The sequence below is a fragment of the Eucyclogobius newberryi genome, unplaced genomic scaffold (genome assembly GCF_026437365.1).
Source record: "Eucyclogobius newberryi isolate DKJ021-1_F unplaced genomic scaffold, fEucNew1.0.hap1 SCAF_6, whole genome shotgun sequence".
NCBI classification, from domain to species: Eukaryota; Metazoa; Chordata; class Actinopteri; order Gobiiformes; family Gobiidae; genus Eucyclogobius; species Eucyclogobius newberryi.
This window is the reverse complement of record NW_027316278.1, coordinates 28,747,378-28,775,270: the sequence shown is the minus strand read 5'-3', so window position 1 is coordinate 28,775,270 and position 27,893 is coordinate 28,747,378. Positions and strand designations below refer to the sequence as shown.

The window sequence follows — 27,893 nt, the reverse complement described above, 5'->3', positions numbered from 1 at the left end:
TGGGTGGGACCCTCTGGTGAAGTGGCTGTTTAGTCTCACCTTCACATAGGTGAGACTAAACACCTGTGGTACCACGGTGCATCAACACAGAAGGCATGCTAATTCAGGACCACAGAGCGCCGTGCATCCTAATCTCACAGCCACAAATCACTCTGTCGAAGACAGTGAAGTGATGAGTCTAAGCAGGAGAACAGATGGTTTGAAAGAGGAGAAAAGGAGGCAATCGTTGTTAAAAAAAGAAAATCCTTCTTTACACCAAAATGGAGGTTTACGATTCAATATAATTGTATATAATAGTGTCTTGAAACGCCTGAGCAGGAGAAGCCGGGACATTCTGATGCTAATCAGGTACTCAGTGATGAGGGAGCCAAAGTTAGGTCACAATAGGATGTAGACAGCCCATTACAGGGCTGTTAGAAAACAAAGAAGAGTCTCAAATGAAATCAAACACTCCCTTTATCAGGAGGTCCCGCCCAGTAGGCGGGGCTTACACAGAGGAGGATAAGATAAGATAATCCTTTATTGTCCCACATGGGGAAATTCCATTGATGCAACGCAGGTAGATACAGAGGTAGATACATAAAACCTGAGTTCACAGACTCAATTTGCAGATTGAGAATAACCCTTGGATGAGAAATAAAATGTCTTCTAAATTATTCCCCCCCCCAAAAAATTGTGATTACACCGACTTGATTTTATCAGAGGTTTTTCCAACGCTTAAACAAATTCCTTAGAAAATACCTTGAGAAATGACCTTATTTTGAACATTATTTAACTTTTTTGATTCAGACAAATTTAGGTCAAGAACACTTCACAATTTAAAACAGATCTTGCAACTTCAAATTAATAAATGCAATGAATATTGTATGCTACTCATTTAAATTCAAAAAATGTTTCCATCAGTTTGCACAGAAATAGAATTATTAAAACATCAGGATTTTGTAAATAAAAAAGTGCCATGCGTGATCCAATATGTTCATATAGTATTTTTTATGAAACAAAAAAAAACATTTTATTGATAAATATGAGTCAGAGAAGAAAACAACATAATTAGAACAATCCAGTTAAATGTTTTGGTCAAATGACAAATTATACTCCAAAGGCCAAACTGTCCCAAAATCCATATTATATATTGAAATATAATTATGCATTCTTCTAATCGAAACATGAACACAAATGCTGACTTAATAAAGGGGGTATTTCAATTAACAAATGAGATGAAATAACTTGAAGCTCCCATATTTTGCTTTGGTTAGTGCTAGAAAAGATAGTGGAGTCTGGAGGGATAGAAATGATCCTGTCTATGCCACAGTAATGTGTACATTTATTTTGCTATGAACAGCTTTCCCTGACCCTAACACCTAAATCCACATCGTAACTCGGGAAATCAGACCAAATCCCACGCTAAAAGTCATTGTGAACTATGAAGGAAGCATGTAGTTGGCGGGCTAAACATTTACATGTCTTCCTCATAGAGACGGGAAGAAGATGTAGCAGAGGAGACACAGAATGAGGAAGCTGATTATCCAGTTGACGGAGTAGATGTAGATGATGACCATGTCCATATCCAGCCTCCAGCCTGCAGGTGACCGCTCCCCCAGTTCCCCCAGCTCCCCCAGCTCCAGAGGGTCCACCCGGAATGCCCCGCCGTGAGGGGGAAACCGGCGCCGTGCCATCGGACTCCACTGTCTTGGGAAACCTGTGTAGAATTCAATGGCAAATGCATCACAAAGACATTTTTCTGTTGTGGATGCTGTTTTGAGCAATGTCGTTGACCATAAACATTAACGTTGTAAGGTTCACTGACGTTTAATTCACTAAGCATTTCATCGAAATTTTGATCAAATTTGAATCAAATCGAGATAATCCATTTCACATTTACAATGATCATCTTGGGGCTTTTCAAGTGAAAGGTCTCCAGGCAACCCTATGTCAGGAAACTGATGTGAGCAGAGGTTTGAAGGAAATACTTATTATAATTACCATGTTTCTGTTTAATGGCAATGATTAAAAATCTGTCTCGTTTATGTTTATAAAATTATGATTAAAATATGTATTTGTTTTTCAACCAAGAACAACTAAGGTGAAATGAGTTGTTGACTAAACCATCAGAAATAATAGGCATGGTTTTGGACAATAGAGACACAAATATAGTGAGAATGTGGAGCCAATCAGTAACAACCTAAAACCAACACATCCTAAAATAACAGTAGGACTTTCACCATCCCTATTGTCATATTTAGGACAAATGTATAAGAAGAAAGATTAACTATTGTTATGGTTCTTACTGCTTTTAAATTATAAAAGTATATTGAACATTTTTTGCATAAATTTTGTAACTTCACCCATACACTGCAGGTTGAATCTTTAGCTGGTCCTTATTACCCAGATGAGCTTCATTATACCAAACTACTACTGCCAAGATGGAGTGAAGTGGATTGTCAAGGATATTCTGTCACTCCTTTAAAAAATTACCTTAGAAAAAGCTTCATAATGACAAATATGGGCCATTTTAATTTGTATATATTGTGGCATCTGAATCTGTATAGTAAAAAATTACCTCATAATTTAGTACAATAGTAAAAACATGTGGATTTTTTATTTTTGAATTACATTTTTTTATTTTAATATGGACATAGCATTGGACAAACCAGATACGATGTTTTAAGTGTTATAGCAGAATATTTCAACACCTGTCCATAGGGCCAATTTAGAGTTGCCAATTTGCCTAATACGTCCTAATTTGGACGGTGGGAGGAGCCAGAGTACCCGGAGAGAACCCACGGTAACACAGGGAGAACATGCAGACTGCATCCAGAGAGATCATGTGATGCTGGTCTGGTCCGGGAATCAAACCCATGATCTCCTTCTTGTGAGGCAAGAGCGCTAACCGTCTTTGCCACCGTGCACCCATGATTGTGAGTTCATGACGTTCATGTTCACATAGGAAAATGTGTTCTTTACATTTGATCAATCAAGGAGGAGAACACAAACGGAAACGGAACATATCTAAAATGGGGTCAACATATCAGTTTTGAGCAGGTACAAAGGGGGGATTAGTAAATACCACACACATTTAACACAAGAAAAGAAAAGAAGAAAGAAACAAGAGCGCTATGGGCACAACATTATAGACATATAGACGTGATAAATGTGTTCACCTTCTGTCTTCACTCTTGAGTGAATTTTAATGACATACTTAACAACTGACCTCCAAACATCCTGAAGAGCTTCCTGCAGCTGGGCAGAGGCCATTTGGCACAAGATGCTTTCTGAAAGTTCTGTTTCCGGGACAGGTGCTCCTTAGGGAAGAATGTCCTCACCGTTTGGTTCAGCTCTGCAAAAGACAACAATTTCACCACATACATTTAGTACAAAGGGAAATAACAAAAGCGGCATTTAAACCATATCATCTTCATCCTATAATCATTAGTTTATATGGGGTCATACTAAGTTCAATACTATTAGTACTGAGTGGTAAAAAGTCAGTTCAATCTCTCATTTGTCCAGGAGTGTTCCATTGTAGAAAAAGATTCAGTTTTTTTAAGTTTCACCCGAACCTTTTTTACCAGCCCTTTAATGGGCCTTAGAAATCCTATTATTAGCTGGTTGCAGTTCCCTCATCACTGATGAGAACCTGATTAGCATCTGAATGTCCAGGGCTGATGCCGCCGCATCGCTGCTAACTACTGCTGTGTATTATGGGTAAACTTAACCTTAAACCATTCATTCAGATGCTTTGTGTACATTCCCTTCTTATGGCCTGAGCTGTATTATTCTGTTCTTTACATCATAGCTGTTTACGTATCGTTCAAACTTATTGTTCTCTGCCAGTCTCTTATTCAAAATGCTAGCACCTTGGGCCAGGGCCTTCAAATTGGAAATGACGTCCTGATGGGAAGGTAATGGTATCAATAAATAACTGGGCATTATTTTCTTTTTTCTACAACCATACCCAACAGTGTGTTGACTTAAATAAATGTCAATGCATATTTTAATGAAGAGCGAGTTTTTCTACAAAATGTACAGGTAATAATTCATTTTATCCATAAATGAATATGTTTATCTACTTAAAATGTTTACATGAAATCGTTACACAATATTTTCATGACATTTCTTTACAAAATACGAAATTTGAAAACAACCTTTTCCTTTTTTTTCTTTTCACGTGTGTATTTTCTTTTTAGTGCAGAATCCTTCGTTGACCTTGGCTTCTGCAATCAACACTCTCATCTGAATCCCGGTCCCTATAATCTTAAACAAGAGCCCTCACGAGAGTCTTGGCTTGTTCTGTCGGTCCTGTCTAATGAAGAAGTAGGCCAACTGTAATGTCATGTCTTATTCATACATCATGCATCAATATCTGTCCAGTTACATGTGAGGAGGGCAAAAGCTCAATACCTTTAGTCCGGAACATTTCTGAGGTACGTTAATAGAAGCCATTTACCGAACCACATCCCCAAGGACATATTTTGTACAAAAAAAGCTTGTATAGTAATGTTTTTTACCAAGCAGACATTGTAATAATCATAGTTGATAAAGAGGAGAGGGTACTTGATTTTTATAAGTGAAGTTAAGATGTAAAGGTATTATATTTTCTCTGGGGTTTTAGCTGATAAAAAGGTATTGTATTTTTTATTTTATTATTTAAAACATCATTTTTTCATGCAGGACAAGGATGAAACCAAGACGAAACCAAAACGAAACCAGGACTAAACCAGGACAAATCTGTGAGGTTTGGTATCTTGTGCTAAAAAGTAAAATACTTTTTTCAAATATATTTTACACATATTTTCAGGATATACCTCTCTCTTAAAACAGTTCCTGTGTTTCACAGACATCACAGCGTTCTATAGGCCAATAATATTTAGTACAGATGTAGGTGGCTAAAATGAATCATATTAAAATGCAAGTTTTTGGTACAACACAAGAAGTTAATGAGTCTAGTCACAATCAGATTAAACAGCTGTGAATTTACCTTTTATATAATTCATGGTACAACGTGATCAAGTGGGAAATGGCCATGTGGGAGTATGACATCATCACATCTTAAAGTTTTGTAGCATTCTCCAGGCTGTGTCTTGATTATGATTGAATGCATTAAATCTGATCATTTTGTAACTGAAGTGAATAGTTTTGCAGCATGGAAACGTGTGAAAAAAAATTCCAGGGTTATGAAACTCCTCAGAAAATCTGCCAAAGTGACTGGGAAAAAAACCCTGTAATATTATCTGTATAATGGCTTTTGTCGAAGTAATGCATTGGTAGTTGAAATAACAATAGAAGGAGTTGTAGCAGCATCAGCAGTAGAACAGCTGCCGGAGTCATAGTGATGGGGATTGTTGTTATAATTACAAGTTACCCTAATTGTAAAAGAATTGTTTAATTATATGCTTTATATTATTTAAGTAATTTCCTCCACATTAGTCACATAAAGAGATGGAGCATTAACCAAGAACAGACGCTACTACTTCTACTTCATTAATTCACCTGTAAATGAGGATGAATATAGTGACTTTGCACTTTTCTGTTTTGTTCTATTAAAGACTGTTAAATCCGTCCTGGCTACATAAGGTGCTACAGTCGAGTGTTGAAATCCTGTGTCGTTTGAATTCCCTGAGGTTATGACTTGTGTTTTATCCTTTCTCCCTCTCTTCTCTCTCTCTTCTCTCTCTCTTCTCCCTCTCTTCTCCCTCTCTTCTCCCTCTCTTCTCCCTCTCTTCTCTCTCTCTTCTCCCTCTCTTCTCCTTCTCCTTCTCTCTCTCTTCTCCCTCTCTTCTCCCTCTCTTCTCCCTCTCTTCTCTCTCTCTTCTCCCTCTCTTCTCCCTCTCTTCTCTCTCTCTTCTCCCTCTCTTCTCTCTCTCTTCTCCCTCTCTTCTCTCTCTCTTCTCCCTCTCTTCTCCCTCTCTTCTCCCTCTCTTCTCCCTCTCTTCTCTCTCTCTTCTCCCTCTCTTCTCCTTCTCCTTCTCTCTCTCTTCTCCCTCTCTTCTCTCTCTCTTCTCCCTCTCTTCTCCCTCTCTTCTCTCTCTCTTCTCTCTCTCTTCTCCCTCTATTCTCCCTCTCTTCTCCCTCTCTTCTCCCTCTCTTCTCCCTCTCTTCTCCCTCTCTTCTCCCTCTCTTCTCTCTCTCTTCTCCCTCTCTTCTCTCTCTCTTCTCCCTCTCTTCTCCCTCTCTTCTCCCTCTCTTCTCCCTCTCTTCTCTCTCTCTTCTCCCTCTCTTCTCCCTCTCTTCTCTCTCTCTTCTCTCTCTCTTCTCTCTCTCTTCTCCCTCTCTTCTCCCTCTCTTCTCCCTCTCTTCTCCCTCTCTTCTCCCTCTCTTCTCCCTCTCTTCTCTCTCTCTTCTCCCTCTCTTCTCCCTCTCTTCTCTCTCTCTTCTCCCTCTCTTCTCCCTCTCTTCTCCCTCTCTTCTCTCTCTCTTCTCCCTCTCTTCTCCCTCTCTTCTCTCTCTCTTCTCCCTCTCTTCTCCCTCTCTTCTCTCTCTCTTCTCCCTCTCTTCTCCCTCTCTTCTCTCTCTCTTCTCCCTCTCTTCTCCCTCTCTTCTCCCTCTCTTCTCCCTCTCTTCTCCCTCTCTTTGGAGTGGTGCTGTCCTGATGAAAGTTGTGTTTTATCCCGCCTCTTCTCCCTCTCTTCTCTCTCTCTTCTCCCTCTCTTCTCCCTCTCTTCTCCCTCTCTTCTCTCTCTCTTCTCCCTCTCTTCTCCCTCTCTTCTCCCTCTCTTCTCCCTCTCTTCTCTCTCTCTTCTCCCTCTCTTCTCCTTCTCCTTCTCTCTCTCTTCTCCCTCTCTTCTCTCTCTCTTCTCCCTCTCTTCTCCCTCTCTTCTCTCTCTCTTCTCTCTCTCTTCTCCCTCTATTCTCCCTCTCTTCTCCCTCTCTTCTCCCTCTCTTCTCCCTCTCTTCTCCCTCTCTTCTCCCTCTCTTCTCCCTATCTTCTCCCTCTCTTCTCTCTCTCTTCTCCCTCTCTTCTCTCTCTCTTCTCCCTCTCTTCTCCCTCTCTTCTCCCTCTCTTCTCCCTCTCTTCTCTCTCTCTTCTCTCTCTCTTCTCCCTCTCTTCTCCCTCTCTTCTCTCTCTCTTCTCCCTCTCTTCTCCCTCTCTTCTCCCTCTCTTCTCCCTCTCTTCTCTCTCTCTTCTCTCTCTCTTCTCCCTCTCTTCTCCCTCTCTTCTCCCTCTCTTCTCCCTCTCTTCTCCCTCTCTTCTCCCTCTCTTCTCCCTCTCTTCTCTCTCTCTTCTCCCTCTCTTCTCCCTCTCTTCTCTCTCTCTTCTCCCTCTCTTCTCCCTCTCTTCTCCCTCTCTTCTCTCTCTCTTCTCCCTCTCTTCTCCCTCTCTTCTCTCTCTCTTCTCCCTCTCTTCTCCCTCTCTTCTCTCTCTCTTCTCCCTCTCTTCTCCTTCTCCTTCTCTCTCTCTTCTCCCTCTCTTCTCCCTCTCTTCTCCCTCTCTTCTCCCTCTCTTCTCCCTCTCTTTGGAGTGGTGCTGTCCTGATGAAAGTTGTGTTTTATCCCGCCTGGCCCCTGCGTGACCCATCTGCTCGGCGCGGCTCTCCGGGTCCGGACCTCTCCCTGTGGGCCCTCCGCAGCTGGGACCCCCTCCTCACATGTCCCCATTATGAATCATAATACTGCACTGTACCGTACAGTGCTCGTAAGTACAAAATATACAGTCATCTACGTCATGGTTACTGCACCTTCGTTTGTCATACGTCCCTCATAGAGCATTAGCTTTGACGCAAACAACAAATATTGATTGATGTGTTACAAGCATGAACACAGATGGATACAGTTCAATATGACTGGCCTTTCTTATGGTCAACTGCATGGCTGAATATTGTTTATGGTTAGCTGTGATGTAACTGATCAGTGAACTACATTTACTACTACAAGAGTCTAATGTAAAGATTTGTGATTTTATATTGAGCTATGTCTTTTTGATTTGTCAGTTTTGTTCTCGTCTAGAACAGTTAAACCGTAAACGCTATAGATCAGAGTTTGTATGTTTCATCCAAAATACAGGGACAATTTTTGCCCAAAAAGTTCATTAAAAAAAAAAAAAAATCCTATATTTTTGATTTTTTTGATAGCCTAAAAGTCTCTATTGTTGTCATATAATGTGAATCAGACAAGCTTTTGTCTTTTTTACAGTGTTGATACCGCTGTCATATTTGCCAACAATAATTGCATTTTCTAGTCTTTTATAAAATCTTGGAAGCCCAACGACATAGAAAGACTATACAAAAAAATAAATGTGACAATGTTCTGACCTTTCTGGAAGAAGACATGCGTGATGATGGTTCTGCAGAGGGGGCAGGGGGTGCTGGTGGGGCAGTTCTTGGCCAGTGTTCTCAGGCAGGGCTCACAGAAGATGTGGTTGCACGGGTGGCACATGTGCGGGCAGAAGTACACGTCTAAACACACGGCACAGAGCAGACCGTCGCTCACCAGGTCGTCCTCCTCAGAACTGCTGCTACTGCTGCAGCTGCTAGAAGGCTCCGCGGTGGAACTCTGGATAGATGCACACACAAAGAATATAGTTTAAAATGTGCAACATATTATTATTATTACAACACTTTTGCTTTCATTTGAATAATTGGTATTGGATTCAAAGGGAAGTGCATTTGCATCTTAGCCAAGGATGGATGAGTACTCACATCTTAGAGCTGAAATTGACACAAACACAACTTCAGGTTTGACACACATTATGTGATAATATAATATGTATTTTTGTGAACACTAATATAGAAACTGGATTTTATTTAAGAGATTATGTTATGTAAATATCTCACAAACAGCTACTGCAACCATTGAGAGAGGCTTTTAAAATACATGTCAAAAAGTAGCTAATTGAATTACAGAAATCTTATCACTAAAAAGTGTGGCCTAAGCCCTTATTTTATAGTGATGCAAATCACTATAATTCAACTGTCCTTGAAAATGCCGCTGTATGTATTTCCCCACAGTATTGCGTTTTTAAACTAAACTATTACTTTTAAGTTTTCTAACACTGCCACAAACTAGGTGAGTGACTATTAGCCCATTAACTACTAACTCACTGCCTGCCTGCCTGCCTGCCTGCCTGCCTGCCAAACTAACTAACTAACTAACTAACTGAATGACTGAATGACTGAATGACTGATAGAGTGATTAACTACTGAACTGACTCACAAACTAACTGACTAACCATCTAACTGGCAACTAACTAACTAACTGGCCGACTGATGAACTAACTGACTAAGAAACTTACCAACCGACTAGCTGTGGACAAACTAACTAACTAACTAACTAACTAACTAACTAACTGAATGGCTGATGAATGAACTAGCTGACTCACAAACTTGCTGTCTATGTAAGCAAGTAACTAACTACACAAATACATACAATGAAAACACACACATACTACACAAATACATACAATGAAAACACACACATACTACACAAATACATACAATGAAAACACACACATACTACACAAATACATACAATGAAAACACACACTAACTACACAAATACATACAATGAAAACACACACATACTACACAAATACATACAATGAAAACACACACATACTACACAAATACATACAATGAAAACACACACTAAATACACACACACACACATACAATGAAAACACACACTAACTACACAAACATACAATGAAAACACACACACATACAATGAAAAAACACACACACACACACACACACACACACACATACAATGAAAACACACACACACACACACACACACATACACACACACACACACACACATACACACACACACACACACACACACATACACACACACACACACACACATACAATGAAAACCCACACACACACACACACACGCACACACACACACACACACACACACAGACGCACACACACACACACACACACACACACACAGACGCACACACACACACACACACACACACACACACACACACACACACACAGACGCACACACACACACACACACACACGCACACACACACACACACACACACAGACGCACACACACACACACACACACACACAGACGCACACACACACACACACACACACACACACACACACACACAGACGCACACACACACACACACACACACACACACACAGACGCACACGCACACACACACACACACACACACACACAGACGCACACACACACACACACACACACACACACACACACACACACACACACACACAGACGCACACACACACACACACACACACACAGACGCACACACACACACACACACACACGCTTGCATTATTTCATTGTAATTACACTAAAACCTTCACCTATAATTGTATTTAAATGATAAAAACAAAGACCCTCTTTGGCTTCACTTGCTCTGACACGAGGCAGATGTTGTGACTCACAGAGGCACTGGAGCAGCACAAGAGGAAGAACTAACAGTCCACTGGAGAATACTCACACTGACCATATACTGTAATATACTGTAATATACTGTAATATACTGTATTTAAGTTTACTGTTGACATAATGCAAACAGATGTGCCCATTGTAATCACTCATTAACAAGTCATGCGCGTTACATGCACTACACAAAAACTGCATCAGTTAAATTAAATAATTGATACTTGCGCCTATATTTTATTAACTTTACTTAGTGTTTTTTATTGAAACATTGTTTTTATTTCTGCGGGGTTGAAAAAATCCTTACTTCTTGATCCTTTAGATAATATACATAGAAATAAGAAGAAACAAGAACGAAATACATTAAACATGGTTGTCGAAGTAGTAAACCTTTGGTATAGGTTGTGTTCACGGGGCATCACATTATTTAGATTGCAAAATTGTTGAGCTGGTTTATTATTATCCACATGAAACAAAAATTGGCAAAAGGCACAAATAAACAAAAGTGATTATTATAGTTTCTTGGCTTTATTCAACCCCAAAAACATGATCATGCTCATTCCAGGCAGTGTGCTAAACCAAGAGTACATTCAACACGGCTTTTCTATTTACATCTCGTTTTTGCTCTCATTATTGTCCTTTGTTGATGTTCAAACCCGAGCAGAATGTAAGTTAAACCACAGGTGTACAACATGGCAAAGTGTTTAAACTGTATATTATTCAGAATGATTTACACGTGTCATTTCCCACGACAGTAATCCTCCAGAGGTGAACGTGAAAGACTGTGATTTAAAAGGAACGCAGCCTGTGGGAGCATGTACAGGGACGGGATGCTCCGCCTCCTCACACATGTAGAAATAACACAACATCTCAACCATCTTAAATACAGATTCATCACCACATGTAGTGAGGAAGTATGTAAGAAAGAGTCACGTGAAACAAAATGTAATCCAATTTAAGGGGCAGATAACTAGAATAATCTGTGTGTGTTTAGATGCAGGAGAAATCCGATTGATCAGAAATACTTGTAATTAGTAGAGTAAATGCTGTATTTGGAGGACAATATACAATGGATGGCGACATAAATCTTTAAATCAGGACAAAATGGACAAAAATGCAGAATTAAATAAAAAAAAATTAAAAAAATTGTTGCGCATGATTTTCCTTCAAAAACCTGCAGAGGTGTGAACAGAAAGAAATAAGATTACTCACATCCAATGGAACGATTACATTTCAATAATCTAAGAGATAAGACAATGATCAGATCTATGCCTGATCTGATGTGAGTAATCTGATTACTCTCTGATTGCTCTCACGTGCAAAATGAAGCATACAAGGCACATGTAGCAAAGACAACACTGGAAGATCAAATGGTAAATATGAATACAACATTATCAATAGTACTCAAAAATCAGATCTAATTATTGCTTTATCTGATCATTCTTGTCATCTTATTTTTTCCTGGCCCAGTGTGAGAACCACAGTTTCATACTATTTGACCTCGGCAATGTGAATCTCTAAAAGTGGATTTGAGCAGCAGAATCCAGGTCCTTTCCTGTCGATACACCCCTGAGAATCAGTGTCTGTAGCCTGGGCGTCTGAAGCAGGCCGGAGGGGCGCACTTCCACGGTAATTACACCTCTCTCACCCAGGGGGAGCTCTAGGGACCTTCTCTTTCTGCAGCACTGCCTCCCCAAGTGTGTCATTAGTGAGACTCAACGCTACAGTAATCCTCCATGGCACTGTTTACATCCACAAACATAATATAGTATACTGCAAGTGCATTTGAGCTATTGTATGCTAAGTGCTAATTGCCAATGCTAATGGATAATGGATAATGGCTGAAAGGCTGCGTTCACATTCTAGAATTTGATGATAAATTGATCATAATCGCAGAGCTCTGTGGGCGGGGCCTGTGTGTTACTTTAAGCCTGATTTATTGTTTCAGAAAGAAATATCCAAAACAGAAACCTGGAAACTTTATTTTATGCTGAGTTTAAACTGCATGCACATGAACGCTCGCACATGAACGCTCGCACATGAACGCTCGCACATGAACGCTCGCACATGAACGCTCGCACATGAACGCTCGCACATGAACGCTCGCACATGAACGCTCGCACATGAACGCTCGCACATGAGCGCTCGCATATGAACGCTTGTATATGAACGCTCGCACATGAACGCTCGCACATGAACGCTCGCACATGAACGCTCGCACATGAACGCTCGCACATGAACGCTCGCACATGAACGCTCGCACATGAACGCTCGCACATGAGCGCTCGCATATGAACGCTTGTATATGAACGCTCGCACATGAACGCTCGCACATGAACGCTCGCACATGAACGCTCGCACATGAACGCTCGCACATGAACGCTCGCACATGAACGCTCGCATATGAACGCTCGCACATGAACGCTCGCACATGAACGCTCGCACATGAACGCTCGCACATGAACGCTCGCACATGAACGCTCGCACATGAACGCTCGCACATGAACGCTCGTATATGAACGCTCGCACATGAACGCTCGCACATGAACGCTCGCACATGAACGCTCGCACATGAACGCTCGTATATGAACGCTCGCACGTGAACGCTCGCACGTGAACGCTCGCACGTGAACGCTCGCACGTGAACGCTCGCACGTGAACGCTCGCACATGAACGCTCGCACATGAACGCTCGCACATGAACGCTCGCACATGAACGCTCGCACATGAACGCTCGCACATGAACGCTCGCACATGAACGCTCGCACATGAACGCTCGCATATGAACGCTCGCACATGAACGCTCGCACATGAACGCTCGCACATGAACGCTCGTATATGAACGCTCGCACATGAACGCTCGCACATGAACGCTCGCACATGAACGCTCGCACATGAACGACGTGAACGCTCGCACATGAACGCTCGCACATGAACGCTCGCACATGAACGCTCGCACATGAACGCTCGTATATGAACGCTCGCACATGAACGCTCGCACATGAACGCTCGCACATGAACGCTCGCACATGAACGCTCGCACATGAACGCTCGCACATGAACGCTCGCACATGAACGCTCGTATATGAACGCTCGCACATGAACGCTCGTATATGAATGCTCGTATATGAACGCTCGCACATGAACGCTCGCACATGAACGCTCGTATATGAACGCTCGCACATGAACGCTCGCACATGAACGCTCGCACATGAGCGCTCGCACATGAACGCTCGCACATGAACGCTCGTATATGAACGCTCGCACATGAACGCTTGCACATGAACGCTCGCACATGAACGCTCGCACATGAACGCTCGCACATGAACGCTCGCACATGAACGCTCGCACATGAACGCTCGCACATGAACGCTCGCACATGAACGCTCGCACATGAACGCTCGCACATGAACGCTCGCATATGAACGCTCGCACATGAACGCTCGCACATGAACGCTCGCACATGAACGCTCGTATATGAACGCTCGCACATGAACGCTCGCACATGAACGCTCGCACATGAACGCTCGCACATGAACGACGTGAACGCTCGCACATGAACGCTCGCACATGAACGCTCGCACATGAACGCTCGCACATGAACGCTCGTATATGAACGCTCGCACATGAACGCTCGCACATGAACGCTCGCACATGAACGCTCGCACATGAACGCTCGCACATGAACGCTCGCACATGAACGCTCGCACATGAACGCTCGTATATGAACGCTCGCACATGAACGCTCGTATATGAATGCTCGTATATGAACGCTCGCACATGAACGCTCGCACATGAACGCTCGTATATGAACGCTCGCACATGAACGCTCGTATATGAATGCTCGTATATGAACGCTCGCACATGAACGCTCGCACATGAACGCTCGTATATGAACGCTCGCACATGAACGCTTGCACATGAACGCTCGCACATGAACGCTCGCACATGAACGCTCGTATATGAACGCTCGCACATGAACGCTCGCACATGAACGCTCGCACATGAACGCTCGCACATGAACGCTCGCATATGAACGCTCGTATATGAACGCTCGTATATGAACGCTCGCACATGAACGCTCGTATATGAACGCTCGCACATGAACGCTCGCATATGAACGCTCGTATATGAACGCTCGTATATGAACGCTCGCACATGAACGCTCGTATATGAACGCTCGGGCGTGAACGCTCGCACATGAACGCTTGCACATGAACGCTCGTATATGAACGCTCGCGCGTGAACGCTCGTGCGTGAACGCTCGCGCGTGAATGCTCGCACATGAACGCTCGCACATGAACGCTCGTATATGAACGCTCGCGCGTGAACGACGTGAACGCTCGCATATGAACGCTCGCACATGAACGCTGGCACGTGAACGACGTGAACGCTCGTATATGAACGCTCGCACATGAACGCTGGCACGTGAACGCTCGCGCGTGAACACTCGCACATGAACGACGTGAACGCTCGCACATGAACGCTCGCACATGAACGCTCGCACATGAACGACGTGAACGCTCGCATATGAACGCTCGTATATGAACGCTCGCACATGAACGCTCGCACGTGAACGCTTGCGCATGAACGCTCGCACATGAACGCTCATATATGAACGCTCGCACATGAACGCTCGCACATGAACGCTCGCACATGAACGCTCGCACATGAACGCTCGCACATGAACGCTCGCACATGAGCGCTCGCATATGAACGCTTGTATATGAACGCTCGCACATGAACGCTCGCACATGAACGCTCGCACATGAACGCTCGCACATGAACGCTCGCACATGAACGCTCGCACATGAACGCTCGCACATGAACGCTCGCATATGAACGCTCGTATATGAACGCTCGCACATGAACGCTCGCACATGAACGCTCGCATATGAACGCTCGCACATGAACGCTCGCACATGAACGCTCGCACATGAACGCTCGCACATGAACGCTCGCACATGAACGCTCGCACATGAACGCTCGCACATGAACGCTCGTATATGAACGCTCGCACATGAACGCTCGCACATGAACGCTCGCACATGAACGCTCGCACATGAACGCTCGTATATGAACGCTCGCACGTGAACGCTCGCACGTGAACGCTCGCACGTGAACGCTCGCACGTGAACGCTCGCACGTGAACGCTCGCACGTGAACGCTCGCACATGAACGCTCGCACATGAACGCTCGCACATGAACGCTCGCACATGAACGCTCGCACATGAACGCTCGCACATGAACGCTCGCACATGAACGCTCGCACATGAACGCTCGCACATGAACGCTCGCATATGAACGCTCGCACATGAACGCTCGCACATGAACGCTCGCACATGAACGCTCGTATATGAACGCTCGCACATGAACGCTCGCACATGAACGCTCGCACATGAACGCTCGCACATGAACGACGTGAACGCTCGCACATGAACGCTCGCACATGAACGCTCGCACATGAACGCTCGCACATGAACGCTCGTATATGAACGCTCGCACATGAACGCTCGCACATGAACGCTCGCACATGAACGCTCGCACATGAACGCTCGCACATGAACGCTCGCACATGAACGCTCGCACATGAACGCTCGTATATGAACGCTCGCACATGAACGCTCGTATATGAATGCTCGTATATGAACGCTCGCACATGAACGCTCGCACATGAACGCTCGTATATGAACGCTCGCACATGAACGCTCGCACATGAACGCTCGCACATGAGCGCTCGCACATGAACGCTCGCACATGAACGCTCGTATATGAACGCTCGCACATGAACGCTCGCACATGAACGCTCGCACATGAACGCTCGCACATGAACGCTCGCACATGAACGCTCGCACATGAACGCTCGCACATGAACGCTCGCACATGAACGCTCGCACATGAACGCTCGCACATGAACGCTCGCATATGAACGCTCGCACATGAACGCTCGCACATGAACGCTCGCACATGAACGCTCGTATATGAACGCTCGCACATGAACGCTCGCACATGAACGCTCGCACATGAACGCTCGCACATGAACGACGTGAACGCTCGCACATGAACGCTCGCACATGAACGCTCGCACATGAACGCTCGCACATGAACGCTCGTATATGAACGCTCGCACATGAACGCTCGCACATGAACGCTCGCACATGAACGCTCGCACATGAACGCTCGCACATGAACGCTCGCACATGAACGCTCGCACATGAACGCTCGTATATGAACGCTCGCACATGAACGCTCGTATATGAATGCTCGTATATGAACGCTCGCACATGAACGCTCGCACATGAACGCTCGTATATGAACGCTCGCACATGAACGCTCGTATATGAATGCTCGTATATGAACGCTCGCACATGAACGCTCGCACATGAACGCTCGTATATGAACGCTCGCACATGAACGCTTGCACATGAACGCTCGCACATGAACGCTCGCACATGAACGCTCGTATATGAACGCTCGCACATGAACGCTCGCACATGAACGCTCGCACATGAACGCTCGCACATGAACGCTCGCATATGAACGCTCGTATATGAACGCTCGTATATGAACGCTCGCACATGAACGCTCGTATATGAACGCTCGCACATGAACGCTCGCATATGAACGCTCGTATATGAACGCTCGTATATGAACGCTCGCACATGAACGCTCGTATATGAACGCTCGGGCGTGAACGCTCGCACATGAACGCTTGCACATGAACGCTCGTATATGAACGCTCGCGCGTGAACGCTCGTGCGTGAACGCTCGCGCGTGAATGCTCGCACATGAACGCTCGCACATGAACGCTCGTATATGAACGCTCGCGCGTGAACGACGTGAACGCTCGCATATGAACGCTCGCACATGAACGCTGGCACGTGAACGACGTGAACGCTCGTATATGAACGCTCGCACATGAACGCTGGCACGTGAACGCTCGCGCGTGAACACTCGCACATGAACGACGTGAACGCTCGCACATGAACGCTCGCACATGAACGCTTGCACATGAACGACGTGAACGCTCGCATATGAACGCTCGTATATGAACGCTCGCACATGAACGCTCGCACGTGAACGCTTGCGCATGAACGCTCGCACATGAACGCTCATATATGAACGCTCGCACATGAACGCTCGCACATGAACGCTCATATATGAACGCTCATATATGAACGACGTGAACGCTCGCACGTGAACGCTCGTACATGAACGCTCGCACATGAACGCTCATATATGAACGCTCATATATGAACGCTCGCACATGAACGCTCGCACATGAACGCTCGCACATGAACGACATGAACGCTCGCACGTGAACGCTTGTATATGAACGCTCGCACATGAACGCTCGCACATGAACGCTCGCACATGAACGACATGAACGCTCGCACATGAACGCTCGCACATGAACGCTCGCACATGAATGCTCGCACATGAACGCTCGCACATGAACGCTCGCACATGAACGCTCGCATATGAACGCTCGTATATGAACGCTCGCACATGAACGCTCGCACATGAACGCTCGCACATGAACGCTCGCACATGAACGCTCGTATATGAACGCTCGCACATGAACGCTCGCACATGAACGCTCGCACATGAACGCTCGCACATGAACGCTCGCACATGAACGACGTGAACGCTCGCACGTGAACGCTCGTACGTGAACGCTCGCATATACGCTCGCACGTGAACGCTCGCACGTGAACGCTCACACATGAACGCTCGCACATGAACGCTCGCACATGAACGCTTGTATATGAACGCTCGTATATGAACGCTCGCATATGAACGCTCGTATTTGAACGCTCGCACGTGAACGCTCGCATATGAACGCTCGCGCATGAACGCTCGCACATGAACGCTCGCTCATGAACGCTCGCACATGAACGACGTGAACGCTCGTACGTGAACGCTCGCATATACGCTCGCACGTGAACGCTCGCACGTGAACGCTCACACATGAACGCTCGCACATGAACGCTCGCACGTGAACGCTCGCACATGAACGCTCGCACATGAACGCTCGCACATGAACGCTCGCACATGAACGCTCGCACATGAACGACGTGAACGCTCGCATATGAACGCTCGTATATGAACGCTCGCACGTGAACGCTCGCACGTGAACGCTCGCACGTGAACGCTCGCACACGAACGCTCGCACACGAACGCTCGCGCAGGAACGCTCGCACATGAACGCTCGCACATGAACGCTCGCACATGAACGCTCGCACATGAACGCTCGCACATGAACGCTCGCACATGAACGCTCGCACATGAAGCACATGAACGCTCGCACATGAACGCTCGTATATGAACGCTCGCACGTGAACGCTCGTATGTGAACGCTCGCGCGTGAACGCTCGCGCGTGAACGCTCGCGCGTGAACGCTCGCGCGTGAACGCTCGCGCGTGAACGCTCGCGCATGAACGCTCGCACATGAACGCTCGCACATGAACGCTCGCACATGAACGCTCGCACATGAACGCTTGTATATGAACGCTCGCATATACGCTCGCACGTGAACGCTCGCACACGAACGCTCGCACACGAACGCTCGCACACGAACGCTCGCACATGAACGCTCGCACGTGAACGCTCGCACGTGAACGCTCGCACGTGAACGCTCGCACACGAACGCTCGCACACGAATGCTCGCGCAGGAACGCTCGCACATGAACGCTCGCACATGAACGCTCGCACATGAACGCTCGCACATGAACGCTCGCACATGAACGCTCGCACATGAACGCTCGCACATGAGCGCTCGCACATGAAGCACATGAACGCTCGCACATGAACGCTCGTATGTGAACGCTCGCACGTGAACGCTCGTATGTGAACGCTCGCGCGTGAACGCTCGCGCGTGAACGCTCGCGCGTGAACGCTCGCGCATGAACGCTCGCGCATGAACGCTCGCACATGAACGCTCGCACATGAACGCTCGCACATGAACGCTCGCACATGAACGCTTGTATATGAACGCTCGCATATACGCTCGCACGTGAACGCTCGCACACGAACGCTCGCACATGAACGCTCGCACATGAACGCTCGCACATGAACGCTCGCACATGAACGCTCGCACATGAACGCTCGCATATGAACGCTCATATATGAACGCTCGCACATGAAGCACATGAACGCTCGCACATGAACGACGTGAACGCTCGCACGTGAACGCTCGTATATGAACGCTCGCACGTGAACGCTCGCACGTGAACGCTCGCACGTGAACGCTCGCACGTGAACGCTCGCACGTGAAAGCTCGTATGTGAACGCTCGCATGTGAACGCTCGCATGTGAACGCTCGCGCATGAACGCTCGCGCATGAACGCTCGCGCATGAACGCTCGCACATGAACGCTCGCACATGAACGCTCGCACATGAACGCTCGCACATGAACGCTCGCACATGAACGCTCGCACATGAACGCTTGTATATGAACGCTCGCATATACGCTCGCACGTGAACGCTCGCACATGAACGCTCGCACATGAACGCTCGCACATGAACGCTCGCACATGAGCGCTCGCACATGAACGCTCGCATATGAACGCTTGTATATGAACGCTCGCACATGAACGCTCGCATGTGAACGCTCGCATGTGAACGCTCGCACGTGAACGCTCGCACATGAACGCTCGCACATGAACGCTCGCACATGAACGCTCGCACATGAACGCTCGCATATGAACGCTCGTATATGAACACTCGCATATGAACGCTCGCACATGAACGCTCGCACATGAACGCTCGCACATGAACGCTCGCACATGAACGCTCGCACATGAACGCTCGCACATGAACGCTTGTATATGAACGCTCGCATATACGCTCGCACGTGAACGCTCGCACATGAACGCTCGCACATGAACGCTCGCACATGAACGCTCGCACATGAACGCTTGTATATGAACGCTCGCACATGAACGCTCGCACATGAACGCTCGCACATGAACGCTCGCATATGAACGCTTGTATATGAACGCTCGCACATGAACGCTCGCATATGAACGCTCGTATGTGAACGCTCGCACGTGAACGCTCGCACGTGAACGCTCGCACGTGAACGCTCGCACGTGAACGCTCGCACATGAACGCTCGCACATGAACGCTCGCATATGAACGCTCGCATATGAACGCTCGCATATGAACGCTCGCATATGAACGCTCGTATATGAACGCTCGCGCATGAACGCTCGCGCATGAACGCTCGCACATGAACGCTCGCACATGAACGCTCGCACATGAACGCTCGCACATGAACGCTTGTATATGAACGCTCGCACGTGAACGCTCGCACATGAACGCTCGTATATGAACGCTCGCACGTGAACGCTCGCACATGAACGCTCGCACATGAACGCTTGTATATGAACGCTCGCACGTGAACGCTCGCACGTGAACGCTCGCACGTGAACGCTCTCACGTGAACGCTCGCACGTGAACGCTCGCACATGAACGCTCGCATATGAACGCTCGTATATGAACGCTCGCACGTGAACGCTCGCACGTGAACGCTCGCACGTGAACGCTCTCACGTGAACGCTCGCACGTGAACGCTCTCACGTGAACGCTCGCACGTGAACGCTCGCACATGAACGCTCGCATATGAACGCTCGTATATGAACGCTCGCACAAGTCGGGAACAAGTCAAATGCTGCTGCTCGACTTACACGCTGCTGTTTGGAGTCGGACAAAAAATCTGCTGATTTGTCAAATTATGTTAATCCTTTGAGCTCTTTAACTAGATCATTCGACATTTAGGGATTTATTGTCAATAAATCATAAGAGCAACAACAAGAAAGACCAGACACTGGAGCTTGATGTAATGTTAGGTCAAGTAAGATGTTTTCCAAACAAATGTTTAACATTAGCTTTTGGCGAGGCTAACAACAACACATCTCACTGTTTAGCTTTATTAAAGAAAGACCAGACACAAATGTAGAGTTTCCAAGATAAATATTTTGAATGCAAAACGTGGGAACCCCTATTTCTATTCTCGGAAACGAGGACATGAAAAGCATTTTACAGTATTTTTATTTTTAAAACTTGGACCAGATGATTAACTTTGAAACTTTGTCTAAAACGATGGGAATTCTAAAATGTTGTGATTGTCACATGAACCCAACCCATTGCACATGGTTAATCACTTCCGGACAATAACACCTCTAGTGAACTTTGACCTTCCTCGTCTGATCAGTGGAAATCCAATAAAGATTGTAGGAATGGCGGTGCCAAAGGGCAAGAGCCTTGTGGGAATAAATAATGAAATGGATCATGATGGACAGAGGAAAGGGTCAAATAAACGGTCTGAAAGGCAAAGTCTGGGAAATAGAATATCTTATTCTGTCCAAGATCATTTTCACATTTTTGCCTTAATTCAAGCACAACATTTGCATTTTAATTTACAAAAGTGTCTTATTCTAATATTTTTGTTTTTCCAGTACTAACTAAACTATTTTATACTGCAAATTACACAGGACAAAAATATATTCATTGTAATTTAATCTGCTTATAGTTTGTGGCTCATGTCTGCATTTCCTTTTTTTTTTTTTTTCAAATGTGGCTCCTCGAGACAGGGCCGTGTGAACGGAGAGAACAACATTTAACCCATTGTAAGAATCTCACAACACCGATGCCATAAGGATGTTACAATATCAAATGTTGGTGTTATTATTGTGAAAAGAAACATCACGATTTTACAGTTATTCACGATTATTGTCTCCATAACAAACAACTGTAAAATCCTTCATTTGTTTTATTTCACATGTCTAGCTTTACGAAATCAAACTTTCTGAATGAATAAGTCATGTAACAGAAATATAAAGTAACAGCTGGATAAAGAAAGACAAACTACAGTATCTGATCATATAGTTTGACAATTCAGACGTATAAATTGAACTGAAATCACTCATTGTTGCCGCCTATGATTCTCACAATTATTATTTTCTCATTCCTGCAAATACATTATGACCTGAATGATCATGAAAACAGAAAAAAGCAGCAGTAATTTTGTGGGGGAATCAGTCAATCACCAGCAATAAGAAAGGGAATTTAAGGATTATTTGTACCAGTTCTACAACACTGACAAACACTCTTGTCTCATGGAAAGAAGGCACTGGCCAAATGAAACGTTTCAGTTTGTTCTCCACAAGTCAGAGTGGATTTTCTCTGGTTTCTCAGTTCCCCCATCAATCCAAAACGTGCAGTAAGCTAATTGCCCTGTTAGATTGGCTCAAATATGTGCCAAAAACATATCCTTCACACATATCTACAAATACAAACATTACTACTTCTAATATTGTCACTGATATCCAACCAACACCACCCATTCTAAGGCGTGGCCACAATAACACCACATATTGTATCACAAAACACATAGCTTATGGATAGGCTTTGACCTGATTCTTTTCTACCAAACACATCAACCCACTGATACCAATCAACAGCAGTATCCGCTCTGTCTTGTGCCAGTGAAGGGCCCTCAGCATAAGCCCCTGCACGGGCTGAATGCAGATGGAGCTCCTCTTCACAAGACCACAAACAACCCATATTGAAATGAGCGGAAAGGCACCACCACAAATTCACTGTAGTTTCCAAGCAGTGAGCCGTAATGCATGTGCAGCATCAGCGCAGAGTGGGGCGGGTTACTAATTGTTACACAAATATGTTATTAAAAAAAACCACACTGTTGTTTTGTATCCATTAGTGAGCGTAGCTTGTTTGGTTTGTTTGAAGATGAAGCGTGTAAGTCTTTAAAGGTGCACGGTGTAAGTTTTCTGGAGATGGAATTGCTCTGCCTGGAATGTTCCACTTTATGGCATTATTATTGTTATTATAGCAACATCTATTTGTGCAATGTTTCTGTGAGTGAGTGCTCGCCTCTCTGCAGCTCTGATCTGTAACTTGGCCTGTTTGTCTCCATGGAGATTGACTAGTTTAATGCCATTCTGTGTAGCATTTCTATAGCAGACAAGAAGGCCAGAAGCTCCACCAGAAAAGTTACATAGTGCACCTTTAAGAGCCGCTTCATTTGGGGAAACCTTACCTAAGTATTTTGTTTATTCATGGTCATTTTTGATCATTTTTGATGGCATTTGTAAAGGCTAAAGAAAAGTATGTTGTATTTTTCCTGCAAATCTGGACTGGATCTGTCTAAATGTATCAGAAATCTAAAAGCATGTTAAAGGTTTAAGTGTAAACATCATTTGTCACACTATAATGTCGTTAACTTGCTTCACTTGCATGACTAGCACATTGTCTGTTGCTTTGTCCGGTCGTCATAAAAAAAAGAGCAATATCTTTCCCGACAGTTAGGTTTGTGCTCTCTCCGTCTTCTTGATTAGTAACAAATGGAGAGGAGATTCAATAGTCCATGTCTCCTTTCATCAAATCAGAAAATACAGCCTTGGTGGTGTGGGGCAGTGGAAAGTGACCCACGACATTAAATCAATTTGTGAGCATCACAAGCTGGAAACAGTTACTTTGCTGGACAGTTCTGTGAGGGGCCAAAACCACGTTCATCGAGGTGGCTCCTGGTTAAACTGCTTGTTTTCAGTCTGCATTTAGTGTATTTTTGAACTGATTTCCTAACCGTGATTTGTCATTGTTTAGTGAATGTGATTACAAAATGTGGCCGAAATGTACTCTTTACTAAAGTTTCTTGCTGTGTTCTCGTTGTCCTCGGAGGTCAGAACGCAGACCTCAGAGTGACCTTTTTGACAAGTTTCTGTGTTCCACTGGCGCAGTCAAAAAAACTATTACCAGTATATTGCAGTAATGAAAATGACCCAATCAAGTAATAAATGCTCATCATCCAAAATGCTGATCTGGACATTGTAATTACATTGACAGTTTATAAAGCAATCCGACCGATAGTCGAACCTCGGATTCAGGAGGAGCAGAGTGGTTTTCGTCCCGGTCGTGGAACACTGGACCAGCTCTATACCCTCCATCGGGTGCTCGAGGGCTCATGGGAGTTTGCCCAACCAGTCCACATGTGCTTTGTGGATCTGGAGAAGGCTTTCGACCATGTCCCTCGGGGTGTCCTTTGGGGGGTGCTCCGGGAGTACGGGGTCCGGGGCCCTTTGCTCAGGGCTGTCCGGTCCCTGTATGACCGGAGCAGGAGCTGTGTTCGCATTGCCGGCAGTAAGTCAGACCTGTTCCCAGTGCATGTTGGACTCCGCCAGGGCTGCCCTTTGTCACCGGTTCTGTTCATAATTTTTATGGACAGAATTTCTAGGCGCAGTCAGGGGTCGGAGGGTGTCCGGTTTGGGGACCACAGGATCTCATCTCTGCTGTTTGCAGACAATGTTGTCCTGATGGCTCCATCAAACCCGGACCTGCAACATGCACTGGGACGGTTTGCAGCCGAGTGTGAAGCGGCTGGGATGAGAATCAGCACCTCCAAATCCGAGGCCATGGTTCTCGACCGGAAAAAGGTGGCTTGCCCTCTCCAGGTGGGTGGGGTGTCCTTGCCCCAAGTGGAGGAGTTCAAGTATCTCGGGGTCTTGTTCACGAGTGAGGGAAAGATGGAACGTGAGATTGACAGTTGGATCGATGCAGCGGCTGCAGTGATGCTTGTCTTAATGGGAGTAGATGGTCTTTGTTACATGCCCTGTATCTGTTCTGATCCAATCCTCTTTTTATTTCTAAAACTCATTTTACAAACAAAGACTGTTTGTTCAAAAGTGCTGCACATAGTGAAATAAAATCAACTTGTTAACAAAGTAATTTCAAAAATAGGATGAACATTTGAAAACAGAATACAAACGGAAAAACTGAATAATAAATAAATAATAAATAATAAAAAATAACATAAAATAAAATAAATAAAATAAATAAAATAAATAAAATAAATAAAATAAATAAAATAAATAAAATAAATAAAATAAATAAAATATCAGATCTGAGACTGGCAATAACTTTTCATCTAATTTAATTTAACCATTTAACACAAAGATACTCACATTTCTTCCTCTATTCATCTGAACACTGACAATCAGAAATGAATGAAAACAAATAATTCCATATTGCGCCTTGGTCTCTTGGTTACCTGTAGCCCTGGCCTATAGTTATTTATTGTTCTGAAACCTCTTCGCATCAATTCATTCTTACGTCATTCACATTACACAGCAAACACGAACGCTGTTACCTGTTGGTTTTCTTGCTGCTGATGCCACCTCTTCCTCTGCCTCCGCCTCAAACATCTCGCACGGTTCTTCTCCCTCCTGCTGCTGGCCCTCTTGTCTCCCGCTCCACCCGTCGGCACGAGAAGCTCCGAGTTGACCGTTTGACCCGGGACCTCCGTCACCCCGCTCCCTCCTTCTCCAGCATCCTCTTCCTCCCTCTCTTGATCTTCTACCACGGTTTGGAAAGTCCTCACGTTGGTCACCCCTGATCTTACTTCCTCCCAGAACACATCTTGCCCTTCTGTGCCTGTTTCGCGAACTCCCAGTCTCGCAGATCTCGCGTTGGAAGTTTCATCCACATGGGTTCTCCTCCTTCTCAAACGTCCTCTTTGCGTGCTGCTTGACGCTTCCCCCAAGTCGGCCATTTTTCTGTCATCTGAACTGGAACCACTTTCGCCGTTACCATCGCCACCACTTTCTTGCTCGGTCGTATTTGCTTCTTGGCGTCTTCCGCTAACGCAATACCAGCTTCTGTGTGTTTTTCTTCCAGGGAGAGCAGGCCTCACCAACAAGTTGACGTTACTTGAATCCCTCCTACTCCATGGCGGCCCCCGGCTTCTCAACGATAAGCTCCTGTCTGCTTGTTGACTTCCCTCTTCACCGTTCCCATCGTTCCCATCGCCCAAATCTACAGCGTGGGAGCTCATACTGACAATCCTATCCGTCCCCCATAGTTTCTTCCAACATAGGGTTTTTCGCTAAATTCCTGGTTATATGTCCCAGCAGCTGTAGCCCTATGCCTGCCGGATAGCCACTGTTAGCTTTACCCTGGGACATTCCACACTTGCTGACAAAGACAAAGGCCCCTGTTACAAAAGGTGTGCTGTAGCAGACTTTATTGTACTCCCATGTGACCCTGTGGGAAACACAATGAAATAAGGTGAAAAGGCCAGAGCAATACGTCATCTCTAGCACAAATCAGCTTTTTCCAGCGGAGATGAGCCCAGAGAGGGAAGTATTTTATTAGTGGATGGAACGTTTTAGAATTCTGTGGTGGTGTTTTTTGAATTCAAGGCTAGAATTCAGTCTGGTGTTTTTGTGGCAGCTCTGGAGAAACATCAGGATGTATTGTTGACAAGAGCTGGTTAGGTTAAATAAGGTGAAGGGTCAATTTGTGTGGACTTCAAATAATTGATTTTCAAGTCTCCTTCTTCCATGAAATGGTTTGGGTTTTTTGAGCCTGTTTTCAGCTGGCTATTATCTCCTATCTAACCACATAATTGTCCTCTTGTTTCTATTGTTTCATAACTGTGTTTTTCCATTGTTCACAGAACACAATTGTTCTCGTAATTTTGCAATGAAGGGTTTTGTAAAGCTTTTATGTTCAGGATGGCCCTGCAAATGGCTTTTGTTTGAATAATTCAGGATGCATTGTATGTAAAGGGGGTTTGAATGGATAATTAAAACAGAATAGGGGGGTAAGAATATGTATATTTATTGTAATCTATGCAATAAATATAATAAGATAGAAAGCTCATATCTAATACCTATTATCTATTACCGTAATTAGTCAACATTTTTTCTTAATTTATTCCTTTTTGTCAATCATCTAATGCAAGGGAACTATCAAGCTCATAGGCATGTACATGCTGAACGCCACTGTCAAACATTCACATTGAAATTGATCATTCTGAAGAGTCAGAATCAGTTTGGACTCCAAACCCAAAAATTCACTTTTTAATCTATTAAAAATATATATTTTTTTAGTGATATTGGCAAAAGGATGTGTCAAGAACCAACAAATCAAACGAAATCTTCAGCAGATTTACCCCTCATTATATTTGAAAAAACAAATTTATTTGATTTGAAATATGTGTAAATCATACATCAGAGACCAAGACTACAACTTGTCCAGCCATTTATTTTATACACCAAATGGTTCAGTAACAGCTTTAGTTTGACTGGGGGTCATTTAATCAGATGTGTAAGGGGAAATCAGCCTCCAGTTTAAGGCTTAATGTGTTCTCTCTGTTCGTTGGGGGGAAATGTTTCACTGGAACAATGACTAGGCCTATTGCTATGAGCCTTTTCAATTCGCGGCCCGTTTGTCTCTGTTCTCATAGCGCGATGTGGGCAGCAGATGGCAGCAGCTCCCCTCAGAGCACTGCAGCTGCGGAGCTGTCCATGGTGCTGCTTCGCTCCAAGCGCTTCACTCTTTACCTTTCCCTCCATCCCTGCCCGAAATCAAGTACCATCACTGTGATAAATCTGTTTCACAAGTCACATTTTGCTTTAAACAAAGTAAACAGCAAATCACTACTTTCATTCTGACTTGTAGAGTAAGACATCCCTCCGCTTGTCTCCTAAA

At 45.0% G+C, this 27,893-nt stretch overlaps 1 protein-coding gene across 1 annotated transcript; it reads right to left on the bottom strand.

Moving 5' to 3' along the window:
- Nucleotides 1–1,380: 1,380 nt before the first annotated feature.
- On the bottom strand, nucleotides 1,381–26,602 carry rnf180a (ring finger protein 180a). Its single transcript, XM_072434038.1, has 4 exons — nucleotides 25,549–26,602; nucleotides 8,250–8,490; nucleotides 3,212–3,337; nucleotides 1,381–1,699 (listed from the first exon to the last, which is right to left on the bottom strand). Exons 1-4 carry the CDS (start codon nucleotides 26,230–26,232, stop codon nucleotides 1,470–1,472), a joined length of 1,281 nt encoding a protein of 426 aa, XP_072290139.1. The 5' UTR covers nucleotides 26,233–26,602; the 3' UTR covers nucleotides 1,381–1,469.
- Nucleotides 26,603–27,893: the final 1,291 nt, after the last annotated feature.

Excerpts from the sequence above, each read along its gene's own strand:
- rnf180a (XM_072434038.1), bottom strand. The coding sequence starts at position 26,232 with ATGAGCTCCCACGCTGTAGATTTGGGCGATGGGAACGATGGGAACGGT. Across the intron at positions 8,491-25,548 it reads AGCAGCAAGAAAACCAACAG|AGTTCCACCGCGGAGCCTTC; the intron begins GTAACAGCGTTC and ends GCATCTATCCAG. Across the intron at positions 1,700-3,211 it reads GCTCTTCAGGATGTTTGGAG|GTTTCCCAAGACAGTGGAGT; the intron begins GTCAGTTGTTAA and ends AATTCTACACAG.